This window comes from Talpa europaea (genome assembly GCF_964194135.1).
Source record: "Talpa europaea genome assembly, chromosome: 7".
Taxonomy (NCBI): domain Eukaryota; kingdom Metazoa; phylum Chordata; class Mammalia; order Eulipotyphla; family Talpidae; genus Talpa; species Talpa europaea.
Genome location: NC_140074.1, coordinates 116,445,016 through 116,470,666, shown reverse-complemented (window position 1 = coordinate 116,470,666; position 25,651 = coordinate 116,445,016). Strand labels below are relative to the sequence as shown.

The window sequence follows — 25,651 nt, the reverse complement described above, 5'->3', positions numbered from 1 at the left end:
GCCTTTGGGTCAGCATTGGTATATTTTCTATGTGCTTGACAGATACGCTTTAAAAATTCAGAAGGCTTCTCATTCACTTTCTGGATCTCCTGGACTTTGTTTATGCTTTTCTGTTTAGGTACTCCCTTCCTCAGGCCTGCCAGAATGCACCTCCGATAATGGTTAACTTTAGCTTGGTCTATATTAATATTTGGGTCTCCATTTGGTTCCATCATAGGAACAGCAGCCTGTGAGTCCAGTCTGGTTGGGGGTCCTCATCATAGAGACTTGGGCCTGCTCTTTTGCTTTTTCTTCTACCAGCTGGCATTCCTCTGTCATCAGCAAGATATTTAGCAACTGGGCCTCTCTGGTGGCACAGCTGGTTGAGCGCAGCACTGTGAAGCTGTCCACAGCCTCTGCAGTGCAGGTTCGATTCCCGGCCAGCCAGGGAGATTCCCATATGGTGTGGCAGACCTCTCCTGCCTTGCCCGCTGCTCCCCTCAGCAGTGTCTTCGGTCCATCTGTCTGTCCTGCTTCCCACTCTGTCTCTGGTGAATCCTCTCATCCTTCCATGCCTCTGGCCTGTACCCCAGCTCTTGTATAAAAATAAATAAATCTTTAAAAAAAAAAAAAAGAAATTCAGCAACATTTGAACATCTGCCCATGCAGGGCGGTGGGGTTGCAAATACAGTGGTAAAAAGATTGGTCATTTTCTGTGGGTCACCCCTATAGTTTGGATTAGAGCTCTTCCAATTTAAGAGGTCAGAAGTTGAAAAGGGACTACAGGTCCAATAAAAAACAGCCAGTCACCCTTCATCATTCGATCCCCTATGGGATATTGACACAATGGAAATAGCCCTGTGCTGACTGCATATGCTCCCTGGCCAAACTGTGCTCCTTTCCTAGTTTTATAAGGGGAAACCATATCTGTCCCAGTCCCATGGTCAGGGGGTTCAAGTTGGGTACCTTCTGCCATGAGGGCATTCTCAGGCAAAGGAGAATATATTGGTGAAGGAGGTAGAAACTCTTCCAGAGGGGGAGAAGGGTGCAAATTCAGTAAGTTTTCCCTTCCTGAATTTTGCTGTCCTGATATATAGTTTTTCTTTGCACCATTAAAGTTGTCCCCACCCCCACCACGTCCATATTTTCTTTCATATGCAGGTGCATAAATGCCTAAACAAATGGGATCTCATCCTTCCTTCCTTCCTTTTTTTTTTTTTGAAGATTTATTTATTTATGCATATAAGAACTGGGGTACAGGCCAGAGGTGTGGACGGTGAGAGGATTCACCAGAGACAGAGTGGGGAACAGAACAGGCAGATTGACCGAAGTACACTGCCGGAGTCCAGCTGCGACCGGTGCAGGGTCCCCGGAGGACGTGGCGGCATCGGCGAAGTGGAGGCGTGAGGGGAGGGGAGAGATGAGGTAGATGAGTTAGTGAGGAGACACTGACGCTTGATCAGGGTGCAGACATCTCCTACTGATAGCCTCAGCAGAGCTTTATTTATACGTGAGAAGTTTATTATTTGATCATTACATCATGCAGTCATGATTGATTTTACTTTTACATTGTTTCAGAAATTATTAATGATCATTAACAGTGCACAGACCTTTTTTTAAAATTTCCTAGTCTATGATTAACTTGGTCACTTGGTTACATTATTTCCTTAGGTGATATATGTTATTCGGAAAATAAAAACAGGTCGTATATACAGTGTGATTTATGCTGTCAAGCTAAAAGATTAAGCAAGCATTGTAAGATTGAGGGCAGTTTCCTATTTTCTATATAGAACCAAGGGGTCCCGGTACCATGGGGACAGTATGTGGTGTGTTTTTCTCAGACCATTTTGCTTCCTGGGGCGCCTCAGGGCCTTCCCTAGTGGGGACTTTCACTGGGCTCAGTTCCAAGGGTTCTATCAAGTGTGGATTGTTAAAGAACTCTATTACTCATGGTAACTAAATTACAAATTGGTGGAAGTGGAGAATTATTGGGAACTGTTTCATTATTGATCATATTAGAAAGTACTTTTCTCAAACTACTGAAGTGTGCATTACTGGCACACTTCAGTACTGCCAATATTCATTGTGTTATTTTGAAGCTTATAGAAAATTTCCATGGTTTCAATAACTGCCACAAACAAATGAAAGGAAGTAGCAGAAGCTAGCTATCGAGTTTTCTGACTTTTCAGAAATCTGCCCCATGCCCGGACCTTTGTCAGATGGCATAAGTAGCATGGCCCGTGCCAGTACACTGCTGAGGGGAGCAGCGAATCAGGAGAGGTCTGCTGCGCCATGCGGGTTGCTCCCTGACTGACCGGGGAGCGAACTCATGCTGCAGTAGTTGTGCATTGCTTCATAGGTTGTGTCTTAACCCCTTGCACCACCAGGGAGTCCCCCTTCCTTCGTTTTTTATGCTAAATCTGTCCTTTGGATACAACTAACACCTCTGTCTCCTGGAGAAACGCCTGGGAAACTCACTGGTGCCCTGGTGAAATTTTTTTGAGTAAACCCAAGGACCCCACTCTGAACCCAGCATCTCCAAAACTGACTTCAAAATGAATTCACCAACTAACAGTTATTGAATTTACCGCAAGAGGCTGTAATGGCAATTTCCTGTGTCAGTAGAGTGTGTGGGTGCCAACGCCCTTCTCTTAGAAGGGCAAAATCAGAAATACCCATTCAAAGTCAAGCAATTTTTATGGGCCTCCCCGCTGGCGCAGCGGTTGAGCGCTGGGTTGCGAAGCTGCCCGCGGCCTCTGCGGCGCCGGTTCGATCCCCGGCTGCTCCCCGGCCTCTCCTGCCGCCCGCTGCTCCCCTCAGCAGTGTACTTCGGTCCTTCTGCCTGCTCTGCTCCCCGCTCTGCCTCTGGTGAATTCTCTCACCCTCCCGCGCTTCTGACTGTACCCAGTGCTTGTATAAATAAATAAAAATTAATCTTAAAAAAAAAAAAAAACAAAGTCAAGCATTTTTTAATAAAAAGAAAACTGAAAAGGGGCGTCCCTGGTGGCACAAGGGGTCAAGACACAACCTATGAAGCTGTCTGCAGCCACTGCAGCACGAGTTTGATCCCTGGCCAAGGAGAAACACACATGGTGCAGCAGACCTCTCCTGCCTCGCCCGCTGCTCCCCTCAGCAGTGTATTTCAGTAGATCTGCCTGCTCTGCTCCCCGCTCTGGCTCTGGTGAATTCTCTCACCCTCCCTCACTTCTGACTGTACCCAGTGCTTGTATAAATAATAACTTAATAAATCTTTTAAAAAAATAAGCAAAGATATAATTAGCTTCTAAAAAAAACTTGCTTAAATCTGCATTACCTAGTCCTTCTAAATTTGGCACCTCTTACTACTTGTCAGCCATTAACAGGCTTCATCAAAATTCATGCTTCATCCCTAGCATAACTAACAATACTTAGTTATTATCCCTTTAACCAAAATAGCAAAGAGAATTCTAGGCAAATACAGAAAGAAGAGAGTTTAGCTCTTTAATATGTGAAGACTGAATTTGCTTCCGTAATCGAAGACCTGATTGAAACTCCTATAGCAGGGCCTATAGTGGGAGAGACATGAGAGGTCTGCCGCACCATGTGGGTAGCTCCCTGGCCAGCTGGGGGATCAAACTTGTGCTGCAGTGGCTGTGATAGCTTGATAGCGCTGTCTTTAACCCCTGTGCCACCAAGGAGACCCTAATATATATATATATATATATTTAAAAAGACAGTTTTGTTAGGAAAAAAGAGAAAGAAAATGAGAGGTAACTGCAGAGTCATAGGAAGATTTTAAAGGAATTTCTTCTTTTGTGTCCCAACAGCTCTACATTTTGGCTCCTCAAGGTGTCGGTCTTGACCTTGGGGCTTGGCATTATTTTATTTATATTGGGAAGCACATACCTCTATGGGGAGTCCAGTGGTCTCAAACCAAAGCTCCCACTTTCTGTGCCGACTGTCCAGATACTGAAGCTTCTACCTGAAGGGCATCTCAGGGACCTCTTCACCTACGATGGAGTCTGGTGAGCTCGCCCTTTCTCCTCCTGTGATTCCTGGTTCTGTCGTGCCCACTTTGTAGTCTCTGCTGACCAATGATGTGATTCTAAACTCTAAGACCAGAAAGGGGTGGACTGCAGGGCATTGTCTCTGTCCTCTACAGTACCCAGCAAGTTCCCTTAAGACTGTGGAGGCCTGTATGACCAAAACCATGGCAGAGACGCTGTGCTGCCTGCACTGATATTCCAGAAGTTTGGTGTGGGGGGCATAATTCCAGAGAGGGGACTTTGTTTCCTTTGCCTGCCCCTCTCTGGGTCTGTTGGAGGGTCGACTGCGGAGATTTCAGGGTCTTACCCCAGGTGACACAGGCAGGTGCGGGAAAGGGGATTCTCAAGCGAGCAACGCACTGGACTGGACCTCAGATTCCCTCTTGCCCAGCAGCCCACCCGCCTACTTCATGTTCACAGACCTTTTGCTTATTGTAGGCTGTTCCCGAAAAATCAGTGTGAATGTGGAGCTGCCAGATGGCGGGGCTCTAACTTTCAGGACGCCTACGGCCAGAGCGACCTCCCCGCAGTGAAAGTGAGGCGACAGGCTGAGTTTGACCACTTTCAGAGGAGGTAATGCAGACCAGGAGGCGCTGGGTGCTGAGGCAGAACCTGCGCTCTCTCTGCTCCATCTTCAGGGTGCAGGTCCAAAGAGAAAAGCAGGGAACTCTCTCTAACCAGGCTCCCTGCGAGGATCAATTAGGAATAAACCAAGGAAAGAGAACTGAGGAAATAGTCCATAAGTGAAGATTCATAAAATGTTGCACATCTGGCCCCTCCAGTGGCGCAGCGGGTTGAGTGCAGCGCTGTGAGGCTGTCCGCAGCCTCTGTGTTGCCAGTTCCATTCCTGGCCGGCCAGGGAGATTCCCACATGGCGCAGCAGACCTCTCCTGTCAAACCTGCTGCTCCCCTCAGCAGTGTATTTCTGTCCTGCCTGTTCTGCTCCCTGCTCTGTCTCTGGTGGATTATCTCACCCTCCCACGCCTCTGGCCTGAACCCCAGTGCTTGTATAAATAAATAAATCTTAAAAAAATATGTTGCACATCCAAAATATTTCACATTAAAACAAAGAAGTGAAGAGAGTTTAAATATCCAGGTATAACCCAGGCCATCCCAGCAGGGGGCTTTGCCACCTCCTCAAGTTGCACCCTCTAGTCCATTGATATGTTGAGAATGCAACCTCCCCTGCTAAGTACAAGGCCCAGATACCTTTGGGAGTTACTGACCAGGGCTGTTGATTGTAAAGAATAGAAATTGATTCTGGCCAGCTTATGGGAAAAGGGAATTTTGGGGAAAGACGACAGCACCTCTCCGAATCCATCAGTAGTAGTAGGATGGCAGGCCAGTAGGCTCCTCCTCTTGTTGCCTTTTTTTAAAAGATTTATTTATTTATTTATTCAAGCACTGGGTACAGTCAGAAGCGCGGGAGGGTGAGAGAATTCACCAGAGCCAGAGCGGGGAGCAGAGCAGGCAGAAGGACCAAAGTACACCGCTGAGGGGAGCAGCGGGCGCAGCAGGAGAGGTCTGCGCGCCATGTGGGGCCCTCTGCTGGGGATCGAATCTGTGCTGCAGAGGCTGCGGGCAGCTTCGCAGCCCAGTGCTCAACTGCTGCGCCACCAAGGAAGCCCTCCTCCTCTTGTTTTTCAGCCATCAGTTGTGTGTTAAGCTGGAAGGCATGCTGTAATAATAATAATAATAATAATAATAATAATAATAATAATAATAATAATAATAATAGCACCGTAATTAAAACTTGAGTTCTGAAACTGGCTGGAAGTCCCAGTACTTTAGTGTCTTCATATGAAAAATTCTAACAGATGCTTCCTTCACAGCCTTCTTGTAGGGTGCATTGTATTCATATGCAAACAACTAGTCACTCACAAAGGGCGTATAAAAGTACATCAAAAAATATTACCTACTATTATTGTTTTATTATTAACATTATTCTTATAGTTCTACACAGGCAATCAAGAAATACATAAATCACTTAAATATTAGATCATTATAAGTGTTATGTGGAAATACGAATGAAAAGATTGTGGTAGAATGCTATCTGATGGTATAATTTTTTTTTAAGATTTATTTCTTGGGGGCCTCCCCGGTGGCGCAGCGGTTGAGCGCTGGGTTGCGAAGCTGCCCGCAGCCTCTGCAGCGCCGGTTCAATTCCCGGCTGCTCCCCGGCCACCAGAGGAGGGTCCCACATGGTGCGCAGACCTCTCCTGCCGCCCGCTGCTCCCCTCAGCAGTGTACTTCGATCCTTCTGCCTGCTCTGCTCCCCGCTCTGGCTCTGGTGAATTCTCTCACCCTCCCGCGCTTCTGACTGTACCCAGTGCATGTATAAACAAAACAAACAAACAAATAAATAAATAATACATGCCTCTAAAAAAAAAAAAAAAGATTTATTTCTTTATGCACAAAAGAGCTGGGGTACAGGCCAGAGATGCGGGAGGATGAGAGGATTCACCAGAGACAGAATGGGGAACAGAACAAGCAGACTGACTAAAAAACATTGCTGAGGGGAGCAGTAGGCTAGACAGGAGAGGTTTTTTGCGCCATGTATGTTTCTCTCTGGCTGGCAGGGGATTGAACTCTTGCTACAGAGGCTGTGGATTGCTTCATAGTGCGGTGCTTAACCCCTTGCACCACCAGGGAGGCCCTGATGGTATAAAATTTCATGGGATGATGAAGGAAGGTAACCTTGAACTCTGATTTGTGTCTAATACAGTATCTCTGGTTTTTCTGCTGAAAATAAATGGTAAGGCTGCAGGAGACCTGTTAGCTGGAACAGTGGCTTGTTCCTCTGTGAGAATCAGCCGCCATGTCCCTGCCTTCATGCGCTGCTACTGAGCCTCAGTTGTGAACCAAGGAAGGGAACCCTCCAGGTTTCATTTTGGGCATCAGCCACTACTCCCCTGCAAACTACATACAAAGGGAGAACTCCCCAGGAGAGAGATGGAGACACTAACAGGACAGAGCTCAGAGAGTCTGTGGAATGCTCGATTGAGTCTAGCAAGATCTCAGCCCCGGCCCCTCCTGTCCCGGTGAGGAGGAGCAATAGCTCAGTAGTTAACTGGATTGCCCGGGAGGTGCCAGGGGCATCCAGGTCCCCATCCTCCACACCCCAGCCAGGAGACCTTAGTCCCAGGTAGGGACTTTGGGCATGTTGCTTAACCTCCCCTGTAAAATGCAGGTAACAATAGCAGAGTTGTGGAATTTAATGAGTTCATACACGGAAGGGTTTAAAACTGAATCAGCTTTGTAGCCTTAGGGAGACTATAGGCTAGGAGAGAAAAGAAGACTGTAAATGAACATAACTCCATGCTAAGTGCTCACATCAAGTGGTGCCTGTGCCCCTGCTGTGCTCTCCTAATACCCTCAGCCTTCCCCCACCAGGATGCCTCCCTCTGGCCTCCTGTCCTCTTCACCACAGTCCTGTGGTTCGGGACCTGAGGCACCTGCCACAGCAGGCTCAACAACGCCTGTGGAATAAGTGGCTGGTGTGAGTGACTTAAGAGGGCAGGTGGCCGCAGTCTCTGGCCCGTGCAGGGAGGGACCCCTGCTGGGAGAGGCCTGCAGGCACTGCCTCAGAGATGCAGAATGCTGAAAGGGAGGCCTGGGATGGAGACGTGTTGGGAGCTAGGAGGAGGGGAGGCCGGAGAGGACTGGAGGCTGGTGACTGTTGGGAGCAAGTACTGGAGCTGTTATAGAGCAGCCCCGATATTGAACGGGTTCCTGGCTGTGGGTCCTCACCCGCGCGCTTACAAGGGACTTATTAATACTCCACTACAGGCACACACAAAAGGTTAATAAAAGGTTTATTTACAAGGGAAAAGGAAATAAGGAAAATGTACAACTCAGGGAGAAAATAGGGAAATAAAGTCTTTAATGCGTCCTACCCGATCCGCCGACCTGGAAACCCAAAAAGCACTCTCAGAGCTGGCCGGACCTGCGAGCTGGCGGAGAGCCAAAATGGGGATCCCCCAAAGCCCATGTGTCTGGCTTTATACCAACCTGGCTGCTTAACCCCACCCTCAGGTCCCAGCCACCTTCCCTTTGGTGGTGATGGGATTTGGAGTTCCCAGTGTCTTTGGCTTTGGCCTGGGGTGGGGGTGGAGTCCACAAAGCCTATATGGAATTAGCTTTAAGACATCCTTTTCCCCCTAACAGAGGGAGCTGGGCAGAAGGAATTATAAGACTGACTCTAAGCAGGGAAGAATGAAAGGTTTGGCGCGGTAAAGAAAAGGAGAGCCAGGCTAAATTTCTCAAAGGGAGGGAAAGTTTATTGCGCCCCGGGTGGACCTCACACACCCAAGGTGGGGGTCAGTGAAACCGCGCACGTTGTTAGGGGAAGCAGGGTTTTATAGGGCGAGGAGAGGTCAGGTGGGTAGTTGGGCTCGTACGGCGGGAAAAGTTTGTAGGGCAGGTAGAGGTTCTTTGTCTGAGAAGAGACTCATAGGGGGAGAGGGGGGGCTCATTGCCTGAATCCTCCAGGCAGGTATCTGCATTCCTGCCCCCCAGGTGGGCTTCCTGGTTGGCTCCTGCATTCCGGCCTCCTGCATGGACCTTTCAAAGACCAAGTCGCTGGCCATGTTTTTGATGGAGCCCTGGGGTGCTGGGCAACCCTGGAGGTTCTTGACATCTCCACGGGAAAGAATAAGGACAAGAAGTTGCCTTTTGAAAGGGGCAGGGTCAAAGAGATGCCCCTTAGATGCCTTCTAAGTCTGGGGGTGAAGTCTGAGCGAGGGCTAGCTTTAGTGCTCGTATTGTTAGTGGCATTTCTCCCTTTGGAGTTAAGTTTGTTTACTTTTTCTACCCCCACCTCTGGTTCCTGGCTTTGCCAGTAGATCTGCTTTGCTGGCTTTGCTGGCTTAATAGCTATGTTAATCACCTTGATCTCACTCAGCCTCTGGCTTGTTAGTCTAGGAGGCCAGAAGTCTGGAGACTGCTGTTGAGGTGTTTTTCTCTCCCAGTGGGGTGTCCAGGAATGCAGTTGGAGCCAGTTAAAGGTCAATGGCGAGGAGGAAGTATATGTAAAGTAATTTAGTGAGTTTTATCAGTTAATTCTAATGAGGGAATACAATTCAGTGGTCAGAGTAATTCTGCTTTTTGTTTTGGCAACACCACTCTGATAAAAGGGAGTCGTGGGGCAGGCTGCACAGTGCAGGTTGCTGCTGAACAAGCAAAGTCCTGGCCTTTTTATTGATAGAATAATCATGCAGCATCAGTTACAGGGGTAGGAGGACAAAGAGAAAAAGATGGGTGAAACTAAATGTGTTTTAGTCATCTAGGGTTCGGGGGTACATGAGTCTGCTTGTTATAGGACAGAGAGAGGGGCAGCCCAAACCCCGCAAACCTGCCTATTCTAAATGGGTTCTGCCATCCGCCGCATCAACACAAAACATAGGAGACTTTAATGGGAAGGAACTTTAATACAATTAGGAAACAATACAGGAAAAGCAAATAATCTAGTTTCTAAATGAAACACCCAAAGTTACCCATCCCCTCGTGGGTAAAACTCCATCCAAATGGGATTGGCCCAGAACAAGGCCCCAAAGCCTGCCACCAGTCTAAAGCATCTTCCAGTGGGGACCCACAGAAAAGGGTCACAAACAACCGGACAAGTCCGGAAGGAAAAGAGCAAAATCAACATCAAGATAAAAGCTGCCATTGTCACCTCCCCACGGGTCTCACCCACATCTGTGTCACCCCGTCCACGACCAAAAGACAAGCGCAGTTTCTTCACGTGTCTCTAGGCTCCATGCGCCTCCTCCAGGTCTCCTGGCTCCATCCTGCTTCCTTCCTCAGTCTCTTCTGCAGCTTCTCCTCTCCCTGCTCAGCTCCACCCTCTCTTGGGTGGAGCAGGGAACCTCCCCCTTTCCTGGGGACCACCCTGTTACATGCTGACCAGATAATTCTTATCTGCTTGATGACCAAGTGTTGTAACCATACCTCAGACCCCAGTCATGGTTCTAATTTTTAAAAAAGATTTATTTATTTGTGCATACAAGAGCTGGGGTGTGGCCAGAGGTGTGGGGGTTTCAGTGAGGGAGTCCTTGAGTTACCTCTAAGGAAAGTTACGGGAGAATTCCTCTTTTAGGGGCCTATGATGAGTTTACCCAGGAGATGAAGACTTTTATATATAGACACAGGCAGGTAAAGTTTACATCTTCAAAAGGACAAGTTTACTAGGAAAAGGAAAGAAGACGCTTATGTAGAGACAAGCGGGCAGGAAGGGCTGCCCCTAAAGGGACAGGTTTGTTAAGAGAGGCCTGCTTAGACTGGGCAGAGAGCTTGCAGGCATTGGTGCCAGAGATTGTTCTGATAAAGTGTACTTTTGGAGGGAGGGGCTCATTCCTTTGTGGACTTGTTCTCTATTGTTAAGTTAATCACTTCCAGGGTGTGACCGGGTAATTTCTAAGAACTGGTGATTTTCTGTAATGGCCCTCCAGCTCCATACCCCTGCTTCCTGTCCAGGTCTACAGGAGCTTTATAGCAGTCCACACCTCAGGATGTTCTAAAGATATTTTTCATTTCTATAACTGGGACAGTGGGCGAGTCAGGAGAGGTCTGCTATGCCATGTGGGTGGCTCCCTTGCCGGGGAATGGACTCATGCTGCAGTGACTGCAGACAGCTTCACAGGTTGTGTCTTAACTCCTTGTGCCACCAGGGAGGCCCTTCACTGTTTTTTAAAGCTGCATCTTCCTGATTAATGCCGAAACTGATCATGTTTCATATACTACTAGCCATTTGTGTTTCCTATTTTATTTATTGCCTTTTTATGTCCTTTTCCATTTTCAAATTCTGTCTTTTTCATTTCCCATAAATATTCTAATAGCCTAATTCTTTTTCCGGTCATCTAGTGATGTCCTTGGTTAAATTGGATATTTGGTTAAACTGAAGGCTACATTTCAACCACATGACCTTAGTGCCTCAAAGAACTGGTCTCACTGGCCTGTGTTATGTGCTTGTCCTTAACTGAAGTTTGCTACAATAACCACAGAATCATATGAAAGCCGTCATCATTTTTCTAAAAATATGGGACAGCGTCCTCTCCCATATAAAGTTTCTTGGAATATATTTTAATTTTTTAGTTCATGCCAGGGAAAGTTTTACTTCCTTCAGGAGTTGATCTGTTTTGTTCTTTTGATTATACGATTTGTCAATCACTTTATACCCTGGCCACCTGGAGTTCAGATGGGACTTTCACATGTCAACACTGAAGTTCAGCCATCCTGTAGCTGGGTGGGTCTAGACAGTCTGCTTATTTTGTTCCTTCTCTTTTGCTAGTTGTGTTGTAGAGCAACCCCGATACAAAACGGGGTGCCTGACTGTGGGTCCTCACCCGCGCGCTTAAAAGGACTTATCAATGCTCTACTGCAGGCACACGCGAAAGGTTAATAAAAGGTTTATTTACAAAGGGAAGGGGAAATGAGGAAATGTACAGCTCTGGGGGAAAGATGGGAGACAAAGTTTTATTTTTTTTTATTTTTTTAATTTTTTTTTTATAGAGGCATGTTTTATTTATTTGTTTGTTTGTTTGTTTATACATGCACTGGGTACAGTCAGAAGCGCGGGAGGGTGAGAGAATTCACCAGAGCCAGAGCGGGGAGCAGAGCAGGCAGAAGGACCGAAGTACACTGCTGAGGGGAGCAGCGGGCGGCAGGAGAGGTCTGCGCGCCATGTGGGACCCTCCTCCGGTGGCCGGGGAGCAGCCGGGGATCGAACCGGTGCCACAGAGGCCGCGGGCAGCTTCGCAACCCAGCGCTCAACTGCTGCGCCACTGGGGAGGCCCGGGAGACAAAGTTTTAAATGAGTCCTACCCGATCCACCGATCAGGAATCCCAAAATGGCGCTCTGAGAGTTGGCCGCCAGCCAGGAGCGGTGAAGCCAGGAGGCGAGCGATCGCGAGCCAGAGAGCCCAAGGCCCACGTGTTTGGTTTTTTATATCCAACCTGGCTGCCCAACTCCACCCTTAGGTCCCAGCCACCCTCCCTTGGTGGTGATGGGATTTGTCTTTCCCAGAGTCTTGATGGCTTTAGTCTGGAGTGGGGGTGGAGTCCACAAAGCCTGTATGGGATTAACTCAGGACATCACTTCCCCCTAACAGTTGTGATCTTTATTTATTTATTTATTTTAAAGATATATATATATATATATATATATATTTTTTTTTTAAGATTTATTTGTTTATACAAGCACTGGGTACAGTCAGAAGCACAGGAGGGTGAGAGAATTCACCAGAGCCAGAGCGGGGAGCAGAGCAGGCAGAAGGACCAAAGTACACTGCTGAGGGGAGCAGCGGACGGCAGGAGAGGTCTGCACGCCATGTGGGACCCTCCTCCGGTGGTGGCCAGGGAGCAGCCAGGGATCGAACCGGCGCTGCAGAGGCTGCGGGCAGCTTCGCAACCCAGCGCTCAACCGCTGCGCCACTGGGGAGGCCCTCTTTATTTATTTTTAATGTGTTTGTGCTTTTTTATAAATTGCTTCAATTCCCTTGTGGAATTAAGGGACAGGTGTGGGAGGATGGGGTGAGAGCAAATGACAGGAGAGAGAAGGGAAAGGGGAAGGCAACCTACTTTGACTTCTCCCTACTGGCAGCACAGGGATGTGGCACTGGCACCACTTGAAGACCTAATGGGGCAGCTGCTAACGCTCTGTTTCCCTGCAGAGAAGGGTTGCCCCGCCCACCACCCCTGCTGGCTCAGCCCAACCTCCCCTTTGGGTACCCCGTCCACGGGGTAGAGGTGATGCCCCTGCACACCGTTCCCATCCCAGGTATGTACATCTCCACAAGGAGAACACCCAGCAACTACCTTATTCCTTCTTAGGTAACAGCAGAAGGTGGAAGGGATTGGTTGTTCATTGAATACTTGAAAGATGCTTGACATAATTTCATTTAATAGTAGTCTCACAGTTTCTACCCCTGGAAACTGCTCTTAGCATCTGTAACCTACCTGGGCTCTGAGATAAGGTAGAAGGAGGGCTCTCTCCAGCCATCCTTGTTTCATTCTTGGTCTTCCCCAGCATCATGGCGGTGGGCAAAGTCGGGGCCCATCTTGGGGGAAGTGCATATTGAAAAGAATATGTGTGTCTCTTTAAACTCCCTTCCACAGGGGTTTGTTTTACTCATTCCTCTAGTTCAGCCTTGCCTCTCTGTGAAGTAAATATTATTTTCCCAGTTTCACAGATGAGTTTAGTAAGTTATCTTACCAGTAAGTTATCTCATACAGAGAGGATAGGTTTGCATTAGCACTTGAATATTAGTCATATTTTAGGAACAGAGATAGACTCTGAAGATGAATTGGGGATGCATTGCTAGTGTTCTTTTAATAGTCATTTGAAATTATTTGCCATTTTGGATTTTTTTTTTTATTGAGGTAAAATATACATTATACAAAATTTACCATTTTGAAATGTATGGTTCTGTTACATGAAGTGTATTTTAGCACTAACTCCTCTCTCCCCACTGTCCCTGGCAACCACCATACTACTTTCTATGAATCTGACTATTCTCGGGACTTGATACAAAGATGATTCACTATCCATTGCTTCGTCCCTTCAGTAGTAGAGAGACCTGGAAGGGACTGCATTAATTCACAGCACCCATCCAAAGCTGAGGGTGGGCACCAGAGGATTTAGAACCACTGGAATCTGAGAAGGACCATGGACACCATCGAACAGAACCCTGGGGAGAGGGGATGGTTAGCCAGCAACACCCTGGAGAGGAGGTGAAACTTGAAGGGACTCTGGAGGGATGTGTAGGAGTCAGCCAGGAAGCTGAGAGGACAGGGGAGCCCTGGGCAACCTCTCAGCTGGTGTTTTTTGTCCTCTCCCCTTGTCTTCCAGGTCTCCAGTATGAAGGACCAGATGCCCCTGTCTATGAGGCAAGAGCTCCCTTCCAGCCCCTTTAACACTTGGCCTCCAGTCCCTTCCATGTCCCTTCCCCCAGTGGTGGCTGCTCTCAGATTTTCCATGAGTATGCAGACAAAGTATCAGGTGTAAATCCAAGGTCAGGGGAGGAGGAAAACACTCCTCCCATTGAAGGCAGGGGTATTTTCAGCCAGCGGAGTGGCTGTAGTTCCAGGGGAGACTTCCAACAAGTGGGCCACCAGCGCGCTGTTGCAAGGAGAGCTGGGGCCACGGCCCCGGGCTCCTGCCAGGTGCTGCTGCTGTCACAGCTAGCCCCAGGAGACCCCAGAGGGAGCCCCGTGAGACCAGTGCTGTGCCACGCCCTTCTTCTCCCACTTAACACAGCTCCAAATCAAGGTGCAAGCCTGTGTGATCAGTGGCAGGTAAAGCACTCCCACACCCCTAACTAAAAAGGAACGTGGAAACTGTAGATTTTGTGTTCCCATCTGCACGCTGGACAGAGATGGGAACGGGTGATGAGTGGGCAAATCTGTAAAGCCACTGTAGCCTCCAGAGGTCTGCGAGTGCCCCCCTGATCTCCCCAGCGCCCATCTCTGTCACTTTCTCCATATGCATCATAGCTTTCACCTGTCGCTGAGTTACCCTCTGAGCATCACGACATGCGTATTGCCGCTCTTGCCCGCTGGAACAAGGGTCCTGAAGGCAGCCACTCTGCCTTATTCACTGCTCTTCCCAGTGCCTGTAATTTGGATCTCAGAAGATGGCTGCCAACTGACTATAGGGTTTTCAGCAGGAGTGACATAACTCGATTTACTTTTTTTTTTAAAGATTTATTTAAATATTTATACAAGCACTGGGTACAGTCAGAAGCGCGGGAGGGTGAGAGAATTCACCAGAGACAGAGTGGAGAGCAGAACAGGCAGACTGACAAAGTACACTGCTGAGGGGAGCAGCAGGCATGGCAGGAGAAGTCTGCGTGCCATGTGGGACCCTCTCCGGCGGCTGGGGATTGAACCAGCATTGCAGAGGCTGAGGGCAGCTTCCCAGGCCCACTCAGTTTACTTTTCACAAAGAACGGCTGTTGCAGGAGATGAGAAGGCAAGGCAGTAGTGCCCCTGCTGCGGGCATGGAGGGAAGCTACATTTTGAAGGTGGAACTGAGGGCATTGACTGACAGGTTGGCGGTAGGTGTGAGGGACAGAACAGAATGGGAGTGATCTGAGTGGATGAAGATCTGTTCACGGGACAGGGAGAATGGGGAGAGGGTAGAAACAGGTTCATAGATAAAACCAGTAGTTCAATTTTGAAAGTATCTAGTCTGTGAAACTTCCTAGCAGCAGCCATTCACGCTGCCAGCTCATTTTTTTTTTTAAGATGTATTTATTTATGCATACAAGAGCTGGGGTACAGTCCAGAGATGCGGGGGTGAGTGGACTCACCAGAGACAGTGGGGAACAGAACAGGCAGACTGACTGAAATACACTGCTGAGGGGAGCAGCGGGCGAGTCAGGAGAGGTCTGCTGCGCCATGTGGGTAGCTCCCTGGCTGGCCGGGGATCGAACTCATGCTGCAGAGGCTGCGGATTGCTTCATAGTGCGGTGCTTAACCCCTTGGGCCACCAGGGAGGCCCTGCCAGCTGACTCTTAAAAAGATAACCGCTGTAGATGACCGCTTTTAATGACTAGCCTATGAATGTAGTTAAAGCTGCCTCCAGTGGTGAGGTGTGGAATAAGAAGAGAAAGTGGTACAGAAGCAAACCCTGAAAAACTCCTTTTGGAGGTCAGGCAGAGGAGGAAAAGGCATTGGCAAATGGAAGTCTTTAAAAGGAGCAGTCAGCAGGAAGAAGAAGAAAGCGAGAAGTCTGGTATATTGCAAGGCAAGCGCTAAGAAATCACCCCTGAATGTACCATCCAGGTTGATTCTCCTTTACTGGGGCGGAGCAGCCTCCTCCTGCAGAAGCTCTAGATTCTCTCACCCTTACGTGCTCTGCCCCCTGCTGGCCATCTCTGGCATGTGCCTTTCCTTGCATTTATCCTCATTTTACCTCACCTACCCCAGGTCACCCTGACAGCTTCTCTGGGTACACTGAACACCCTCGCTGACGTCCCAGACAGTGTGGTGAAGGGCAAAAGCCAGAAGAAAATGACCATTTCAACCAATAACCGGAAACTTTTGAATTTCATCCTCCAGCACGTGACATACACCAGCACATTGTACCAGCACCGCAGGGTGGATGTGGGTGAGACATTTGCCGGTCCTTGCGAGGCAAATGCTTAGGAAGCTGGGAAACACCTCTGTATCCTCTCAAAGTCTTTCTCCTCCAGGAAGCCTGCCTGCATTTAAGATTTTTCCCTTGTTCCTATTTCTAATGCTGGACGCCTAACTTCCTAATGACAGTACTCAATACTGTCTCCATTGAGATTCTCCGAGAAACGGACAGGTGAAATGCCTGCTCATCTTTGTGATGATCTCGTGCACATCTGGGAACCCTCCGATTCTGTTCCCCAAGCTCTGTAGCTCCCAAAGCTGAAGGGTTCAGCCACGATAGAGGAGGGAGCCAGTCAATATCTTGTCTTGGGCACTAACTGACAGGGGCAGGTGTGGGGGAATTCTCAGTCCCTCCCTAGGGACGTGGCTTTGTCTCTCCCCCCACCCCAACCCAATTCCAATCCCCAATCCTCCCCAGGAATTCCCTGGATAACAATTCCTGCCACCATCAGGACAGGCCCAGATTCTTTCTGTATGATTTAGTCCCTTTTCTCTTTGAGTACCTACATGGGATGCAGTCCCAGGGCAACGGTAGAAAAAGTGAAACATGCGCTGGATACCTATGAGCACAAACCACATAGAGAATCTCTCCACCTTCATTTTTCATCCATTTCCTTTAAAATGACCCCGTGCTGTGAAATGGTGCAGGTAGTATTATCCTGGTTTTGTTGATTAAGTGATTTACCTGACCTTTTTCAGAACATAAGTGGCAAAGTCAAACTCAATCCAGACTCTCTGATTCCCAGCCCACCCACCCCGCAGATTCTCAGGGAGAGAAATGGGAGTTTGGGAGGCATTCAGCAAGTTGCCCTGCAGACCAGGGCAGGAGCCTGAGTGCCATAGAGTCGCATTCTCTACCAAAGAAACCTTCATGCCCCCATCTCAGACCTCCCTAGGGGCAGCATGGAGAGTGTCCCAGACCTGACCTCCTTTCTCCCTTTAGTGAGTCTGGAGTCCAACTCCTTAGTGGCCAAGTTTCCAGTGACCGTCCGCTATCCCATCATACCCAAGTTATATGACCCTGGACCAGGTAAGGCCCTTGTTTCCAGAGCCCTGTGGTGGGATCCCATAGAACTATTGGTGGAGTTAAGAAAGGGACTCACTCTGAGATGGAGCAGGAGAATCCATCAGAATAACAGCTCTGATGTGTGTTTTTTTTTCCTGATACAATTTTTTAAAAGATTTATTTATGCATACAAGAGCTGGGGTACAGGCCAGAGATACAGCGGGTGAGAGGATCCACCAGAAACAATGGGGAACAGAATAGGCAGATTGACTGAAAAACACTGCTGAGGGGAGCAGCGGGTGAGACAGGAGAGGTCTGCCTCGCCATGTGGGTTTCTCCCTGGCCGGCTGGGGACCGAACTCATGCTACAGAGGCTGTGGATTGCTTCATAGTCTATGCTTATGCATATTTTGAAAAAAAAGAATTAAAACACTTTAATAAGTAGTGAAAAAATAACATTTCTAGTGTATGACTTGATATCTCAGTGGAATCAAGATTGGAAATCTGGAAGTAAGACATGTTGGAATTTTTCCATCATCTAAAGGTGTTAAAGTGGGGGAGGAGGAGAATGGATTATTCAAGAAATCATGTGGGATAGCTGTGTAGCTATGTGGAAGAGAAAAAGTTGAATCTGTCTCACAGTTCACACCAAGATAAATTCCAAATAGATCTTAGATCCAATTTAATTAAGTACTAGAGGAAAAACCCAAGGAATTTTAAAAGCAATCTCAGAGTATAAGACAAACATAACACAAAACCCAGAGACTATAAAGACTAAAAGCATAAAATACATAAACTTTGTTAATGTTTTTATGGCAGAAACCAGCCATAAGCAAAGTCAAATGACAAAAACATCAGCAAAAGCATCTTCAACATGCTTTAAAACCAAAGGTCTACATTTACTTGTAGGCACTTATGAATCAGTAAGAAAAGAATAGTTAATAAGCTGATGGAAAGATGTACAGTTCACAAAAAATTGAACTCAACAGTGCTTTTAACCATTAAGAGATATGCCTAGGGGCCTCCCTGGTGGTGCAAGGGGTTAAATCACAGCACTATGAAGCTATCGGCAGCCACTGCAGCATAAACAAGTTCAATTCCCACCAGGGGCTAACCCACATGGCGCAGCAGACCTCTCCTGTCTTGCCCGCTGCTCCCCTGAGCAGTGTATTTCAGTGGATCTGCCTGTTCTGCTCCCCACTCTGTCTCTGGTGAATCCTCTCACACCCCACACCTCTAGCCTATGCTCCAGTTCTTCTACATTAAAAAATAAATAAAATCTTTTAAAAAAAAGATATATGCCTAATCTCACACTAAGGTGTTTGGGGTGAGGAGTAGAGAGCAGGTGTTGTTATCAACTGCTGGTGGGGAAGAAATTGGTGCTACGGAGCTGGAGGCAATTCGTTAGTATCCACCAGCCTTTTAAATGTGTACATAAAGATCCATTCCATGGTTTCTGACAAAAAGCTTACCTCTGGATCCACATGACTTTTATTCCAGCACCCCTCAGAGTCAGCCTCCTCCACTGCTCTGACCCCAGAATGCAGCACCCCACTCCAGCTATTGTTTTTTTGTGTTCCTTGGAAGAACTGTAGTTTGTTTTTCACTATGACTACATCTTTGCATTTTCTCTATCATTTTATGTGTTTGGTAAAAAAGCAATCTCAAAGCAGAAAGCTATACCACTGGCTCGGCTGAAGTCCCCAACCTTGACCTTGCCCTGTGAAGATCATGCCCCTGGTTCTCATTAAACAAAAGAACCAATTTTATCATGTGGCCTAAGAAAAGAAAAGGGAGGCAAGGATTCATTTCACATGCTCTGGGACACAGTGTACTTGACTTTCCACTCATATCTGTTCCCCTCACTCCCTCAGACCCAGGAGGAGCTGAGGTAATAATGCAACATGGATTAAAATGGGGGTTCTGGAAAGACTTCTGGTTCCAGTCATGCAGAGAAGACGACTCTGCCGTGGGGTGAAAAAACACCCACAAAACCATAGAGGCAGGGGCATGGCTTTCAGTTAGCTTTCACTCCCCTGGAGCCCACCCCACCCAGACACCCCACTGCTCAGTCATGGGGTCTTTCCCATAGAAAAACTGTCTCTGCTCAAACCTTCTGATAAATCACTTGCCATAAGATGGACAAATCTGGTCCAGGCCTTCCAACCTCCAAGTAGGCCTATTAACACTCCTGTCTTCCTGAGGAGGAAGGTCAACAGGGCCAGGTCCAGAGTTCCACAGTCTCATGACCCTCTGCATCAAACCCTCTGGTTTACAGCTCAGCTCCTGGCATTCACACAGAAGCAGGGTGCAGGCAGGGGTGCTGACAGCAAGCACAAAATAAAGTCAGACAGACGTAGGAAATGGTGCAGTGGAGCCAACAGAACCAGAAAAAGAAACTAGAGGACCGATCAAATTTTAACACATTAGTCACATTTTGAGTATGTATATTTTCAAATCCAATGAACAAATTCCTCGGCACCTACGGAGACATGCAGCCCATAAACATGTGAGGTAGTGGCATAAAGAACAACGCAGCCCAGGACTGTGAGGCTGCTTGAAAGCCAGAGTTCTGCCATCTCCCCTTTGCTGCTCAGAAAGGAAACTCAGGAACCTGGTGACCATCGCCACCAAAACTTTCCTCCGTCCCCAAAAGCTCATGACCATGCTCCAGAGCATTCGTAAGTATTACCCAGATTTGACCGTGATCGTGGCTGACGACAGCAAGGAGCCTCTGGAAATCAATGACGAAAACGTGGAGTATTACTTCATGCCCTTTGGGAAGGTATGTCCCTCCCAGGTAGGGAGACACCTGGGTCTGGGCGCGATGGGTCCAGAGTCAGAGTCTACCCTGGGTGGGGCTGCCTCAGTGGCCTTCCCAGGGAATCAGGATCCTGGAGTGGGAGGGGGTAGACTCCCCTGTCATTCCCCCTAATGGGGTGGTTAATCCACTTCCTGACACTTAGTGTGGGAATTGTTTGAGGTCTTTCTAAATGATATGAAGTGTCTGACATCTCTATGGTTTGAGCCAAGCTGGAGTATTTCCTCCTCTGTGTGTCTCTTCCTCCCGTCCGCCCCACCCCTTCCTTTGAGGGCACAATGAAGGAATGGACAGTGGAGTACCCCCTCCTCCAACATAGTGGGAAATGAGTCACAGAAATCCTGTCAGGTTAAAAAAGGGCTGTGACCCACTGGCCACAGGTGAAGGAAGGGCTTGCTTCTAGCCTTTCTTTGTCTTAATCTCTGATCCAGAAAGTCACTGCCCTTCCAGTGTCTCCGAGACATGGAGGACTCCTGTTAGCCCAGTGGTTCTCAGCTTCAGCTGGACGTTGGATTCACCCACGCAGATTCTGATTTAGTTTGGGATGCAGTCTGGCCGTTGGGAATCAAGAAAACTCTCCACGTGGCTATTCTGCTAGGTAGCAAGGGTCAGCAGCCACTGATGGACCTTGCTCTGTCCCCAGGGTTGGTTTGCTGGTAGGAACCTGGCCATCTCGCAGGTCACCACCAAATACGTTCTTTGGGTGGACGATGACTTCCTCTTCAACGAAAAGACCAAGGTCGAGGTGCTGGTGGACGTGCTGGAGAAAACCGAACTGGATGTGGTAAGGGAGATTTGTCAAGCTCACATCAGCTGCAATCTGTAGAGACAGTGGGAAGGGAGGGCCTGATGCAAGAGATGAGTAAGCCAGCACCGCTCTGGGGTGGAGACATCACCCCCAGAATCGGGGCATTGAGTGGGTCCTGCTCTGCCTCCATACTCACTTTTCTTTATCAAATTGCACCAATGCCCCCCACATACACCATGGTTCTATTTTTATTTATTTTAAAAGATTAATTTATTTTTACAAGAACTGGGGTACAGGCCAGATGCACAGGAGGGCAAAAGGATTCACCAGAGACGGAGTGGGGAGCAGAACAGGCGGATCTACTGAAATACACTGCTGAGGGGAGCAGCGGGTGAGACAGGAGAGATCTGCACCATGTGGGTAGCTCCCTGGCCAGGGATCAAACTCAGGCCAAAGTGGCGATAGTGCTGAGACTAGTCTACCAGGGAGATCTTGGTTCTATTTTTATTTTTATTTATTTATTTATTTAATATGTATTTATTTATTTACACAAGCACTGGGTACAGTCAGAAGCGTGGGAGGGTGAGAGAATTCACCAGAGCCAGAGCAGGGAGCAGAACAGGCAGACGGAAGAAATACACTGCTGAGGGGAGCAGTGGGCGGCAGGAGAGGTCTGCGTGCCATGTGGGACCCTCGCCAGCGGCCAGGGATGGAACCGGCGCTGCAGAGGCTTTGGGCAGCTTTGCAACCCAGCACTCAACCACTGCGCCACCGGGGAGGCCCTTGGTTCTATTTTTATTTTTATTTATTTTTTTTTTTTAAAGAAGGATTTACTGAGAAGGTGGCATTTCTTTTTTATTCATTTATTTTATTTGTTTGTTTGTTTATATATGCACTGGGTACAGTCAGAAGCGCGGGAGGGTGAGAGAATTCACCAGAGCCAGAGCGGGGAGCAGAGCAGGCAGAAGGACCGAAGTACACTGCTGAGGGGACCAGTGGGTGGCAGGAGAGGTCTGCGCGCCATGTGGGACCCTCCTCCGGTGGCCGGGGAGCAGCCGGGTATCAAACCAGCGCTGCAGAGGCCGCGGGGAGCTTCGCAACCCAGCGCTCAACCGCTGCGCCACCGGGGAGGCCCCGGTTCTATTTTTAAAATGATGTGTTGATGTGTTGCTTGGAACTTGTGCCTTGGACTGGTGTGAAAGTAAGGAGACTTGTGCTCTGGTTCAGTCACATGTGATTAAAAAAAAAAAAGCAAAAGGCACAGAGCTGTAAAAGTACAGATGACCCTAATGGCATTTAATAAAAAGGAAATGATAAAAACACCACAAGTCCACTCATGGAAAAGAGAAGAAAAAGTTGACTACGTGCACACAGAATGGTATCTCTGTAGGGGTGATGTCTTGATGGTACAGTGTAATTATATCAAAACATCAAACTGTGCAACTTAAATGTATATTACTTTTCTATATCAAAGATCTATCTGTGCAGCTGTTTAAAAAAGAGGCGGGGGGAAGCAGTAAGAAGTGGCTTTGTGGCCACAGCTTGCTCGTTCACTCTAAGTAGACAGTCCCCAGAGCATCCAGATTGACTAAAACATTTCTTGGCTACTTTTCTAGAGGCCATAGCACAACTGAGATAGAAGGAGGGGATAGGGCCTCCCCTGGTGGCGCAGTGGTTGAGCGCTGGGCTGTGAAGCTGCCTGTAGCCTCTGCAGCGCCGGTTCAATCCCTGGCCGCTGGCGAGGGTCCCACATGGCTCGCAGACCTCTCCTGCCGCCTGCTGCTCCCCTCAGCAGTGTATTTCGTGGGTCTGCCTGTTCTGTTCCCCACTCTGGCTCTGGCGAATTCTCTCACCCTCCCGTGCTTCTGACTGTACCCAGTGCTTGTATAAATAAATAAATAAATCTTTAAGGAAAAAAAAAAAAAGAAGGGGGGGATAATCCAAGGGAGCATTTGACTTTGCCTCCTGGGTCCCCCTGTCACTCCGCCATCATCGTGGTCCTTGGTCTCATGGCCAGAGGAAAGAAGTGGAGGACAAGCAGCTTTTAAGAATATGATTTAGGGCCTCCCCGGTGGTGGCGCAGCGGTTGAGCGCTGGGTTGCGAAGCTGCCCTCAGTCTCTGCAGCGCCGGTTCGATCCCCGGCTGCTCCCCGGCCACCAGAGGAGGGTCCCGCATGGCGCGCAGACCTCTCCTGCCGCCCGCTGCTCCCCTCAGCAGTGTACTTCGGTCCTTCTGCCTGCTCTGCTCCCTGCTCTGGCTCTGGTGAATTCTCTCACCCTCCCGCGCTTCTGACTGTACCCAGTGCTTGTATAAATAAATAAATAAATCTCTAAAAAAAAAAAAAAAAAAAAAAAAAAGAATATGATTTAGGGCCACCACCTCTGCAGAGCTGGTTCTATTTCCGGCCGGCCAGGGAGATTCCTGGCACATGGCACGGCAGACCTCTCTTGTCTCACCTGCTTCTTGCCCCAGCAGTGTCTTCGGTCCATCTGCCTGTTCTGCTTCCTGCTCTGTCTCTGGTGAATCCTCTCACCCTCCTGCACCTCTGACTGTACCCCAGTTCTTGTATGAGTACATAAATCTTAAAAAAAAAAAAATATGATTTAGAGGGCCTCCCTGGTGGAGCAAGAGGTTAAGACATAGCATAGGAAGCTCTCTGCAGCCACTGCAGCACGAGTTCTATCCCTGGCCAGGGAGCAGATCTCTCCTGACTCGCTCACTGCTTCCCTAAGCAGTGTATTTCAGGCGATCTGCCTGTTCTGTTCCCCACTCTTTCTCTGAATCCTCTCACCCCCTGCACCTCTGGCCTGTACCCCAGTTCTTGTATGCATACATGAAATAAAGGTGAAAAGAAAAGAAAAAGCAAAAGAATATGATTTAGAAGTTATGGACACCCCTTCTAAATCATATCTTACTCCTAAACTTGGCCACATGGTCAAACATTGCAAGGGAAGTAAGGAAATATCCTGAATTGGATAAAACTGTCTATGTCTTAATGTAATCACGTTAAAACTTGTTAAAACTCAGGGGGGTTCATTTACTAAAAGGGAGAAGAAAAGAATCAGTGATGGACAATTAGACTTTATGCCACCCTAGATGACTGTGTTGGGCTCTAGAAAAGGTGAGCTTTCTACAGGGGAAGCACAATAGAGAAGTTGTCTGTCTTTGGACCTGGTGGAAGTGCTCTCTGCTCCTGCCAAGATTTCTGGGATAAGCAGGAATGAAAAGATCCAGGAGACCCAACCAGTACTTACTGAAGGCTGTGGCTAAAGCAGCAAAAAAGAAAGGGGGTAGTATAAAGAGTCACTAGAGAAAGGGTGTGATTCCTGATATCACTGTGGTGCAGTCCAGGAAGGCTTCCTGGCAGAGGCAACATGAATATTGAGTCTCCGCTTTTTAATGTGACTTTTCTACCCACCGGCTAGGTAGGCGGCAGTGTGCTTGGAAACACGTTCCAGTTTAAATTGTTGCTGGAGCAGGGCAAGGATGGGGACTGTGTTCACCGGAGGGCAGGCTTTTTCCAGCGCCTGGATGGCTTTCCCAAATGCGTGGTAACCAGTGGTGTTGTCAACTTCTTCCTGGCACACACAGAGCGGCTCCAGAGAGTTGGCTTTGACCCCCGCCTGCAGCGAGTGGCTCACTCAGGTAGGGAGGCTGGAGGAGGGCAGGAAAGAACTGGGCTGTGAATTGACCACAGAAGTTTGTTATTTCTGAGGGCCCTGTACCACATCCCTCCACCACACCAAATCGGGGCTTACCCAGCAACTGTGGGTTTCTTTCCTCTCTCACCCCAAACTAGGGAGCTCATGGATTCTGTTACTTATCTCTCTCTGAGACATGAGCTTATTTATTTCTTTCCAACTCCTTAGCCTTAGCAGGTGGGTTTTACATGTGGCTGAACCTCCCCCCAGAGGTATAAACTGTGTCTCCCTCCCCCTGACTTTCCTTCCAGACCTGGAATGTAACCCTGCGTTTCTGGCTGAAGCTGACATTTTCTCGCCATGTCTCCCTCTCTTTGCAGAGTTCTTTATTGATGGGCTTGGAAGCTTGCTTGTGGGGTCATGTCCAGAAGTGACTATAGGTCACCAGCACTATTCCTCAGTGGTGGATTCGGAGCTGACCACCCTGGAGAAGACCTATAAGACATACCGGGCCAACACCAAGTCCCAGGTCCAGTTCAAGCTGGCCCTCCACTACTTCAAGAACCATTTCCACTGTTCTACCTGAAGGTGCTGGGCATCGGAGAAGCAGGCTTGCTGGTCATGGTAACAGAATAAAGGAACCAGTGGTCAAGTGGCCATAAACAGGACTTCTGGGGCGACTAGATTGGGCCAGACTGTACCAGTCAAAGCTAAGGGTTATGAGAAATGGACCATTCACTGATCAAGACAATGGAGACTGGATTGACAATCATTTGTCTGTATGTTGCCTCATCATTTATGAAGCATTGGCACATGTAACATCTCTCATCATCCATTTGTTCTCACACCAAAGAGCTTGTTGGTATCCTTAGTCAAAAGTATGGCTGCCGGGTCCTTGAGGGTTAATTTGTGGAAATTTTAACACACTTGGAAACATCCTCTCCAGCATCACTACCAAGCACAAATTTTTATCTGGTCCTAAGGCAAATAATGTAAATAACCCAGGGCCCTTGCCTTGAGGCGGTCGCAGCCTAGCTCAGTGGCAGTGTTGGCAAATGGGGGCCAGAGGGTCTGTGGTGGGAGCATGAAGAGCGCTCTGGAGTAAGCCCATCTGGACCTGGGAAGATGGATGGGGTTCAGGCAGTTGGGGAGGGAGGAGAGCTCTGGGGTATCCACTGTCTGCCGGAAGAAAGATCTCCCTGGCATCAGACTCACTATCACAAAGACACATTGCAGAGCGCCAGGGATTGAACTTGGACCCTGTGCCAAGATGCTATGATAAACTGGGTAAG

General features: G+C 48.3%; 1 protein-coding gene across 1 annotated transcript; it reads left to right on the top strand.

Annotated features, from left to right (window-relative positions):
- Nucleotides 1-1,789: 1,789 nt before the first annotated feature.
- B4GALNT2 (beta-1,4-N-acetyl-galactosaminyltransferase 2 (SID blood group)) lies at nucleotides 1,790-24,945 on the top strand (the record flags this gene model as incomplete). Its single annotated transcript, XM_084237970.1, has 11 exons — nucleotides 1,790-1,798; nucleotides 3,808-3,983; nucleotides 4,443-4,577; nucleotides 12,674-12,780; nucleotides 13,852-13,889; nucleotides 15,933-16,113; nucleotides 17,086-17,172; nucleotides 19,746-19,933; nucleotides 20,613-20,753; nucleotides 24,144-24,363; nucleotides 24,740-24,945. 11 exons carry the CDS (start codon nucleotides 1,790-1,792, stop codon nucleotides 24,943-24,945), a joined length of 1,488 nt encoding a protein of 495 aa, XP_084094096.1.
- Nucleotides 24,946-25,651: the final 706 nt, after the last annotated feature.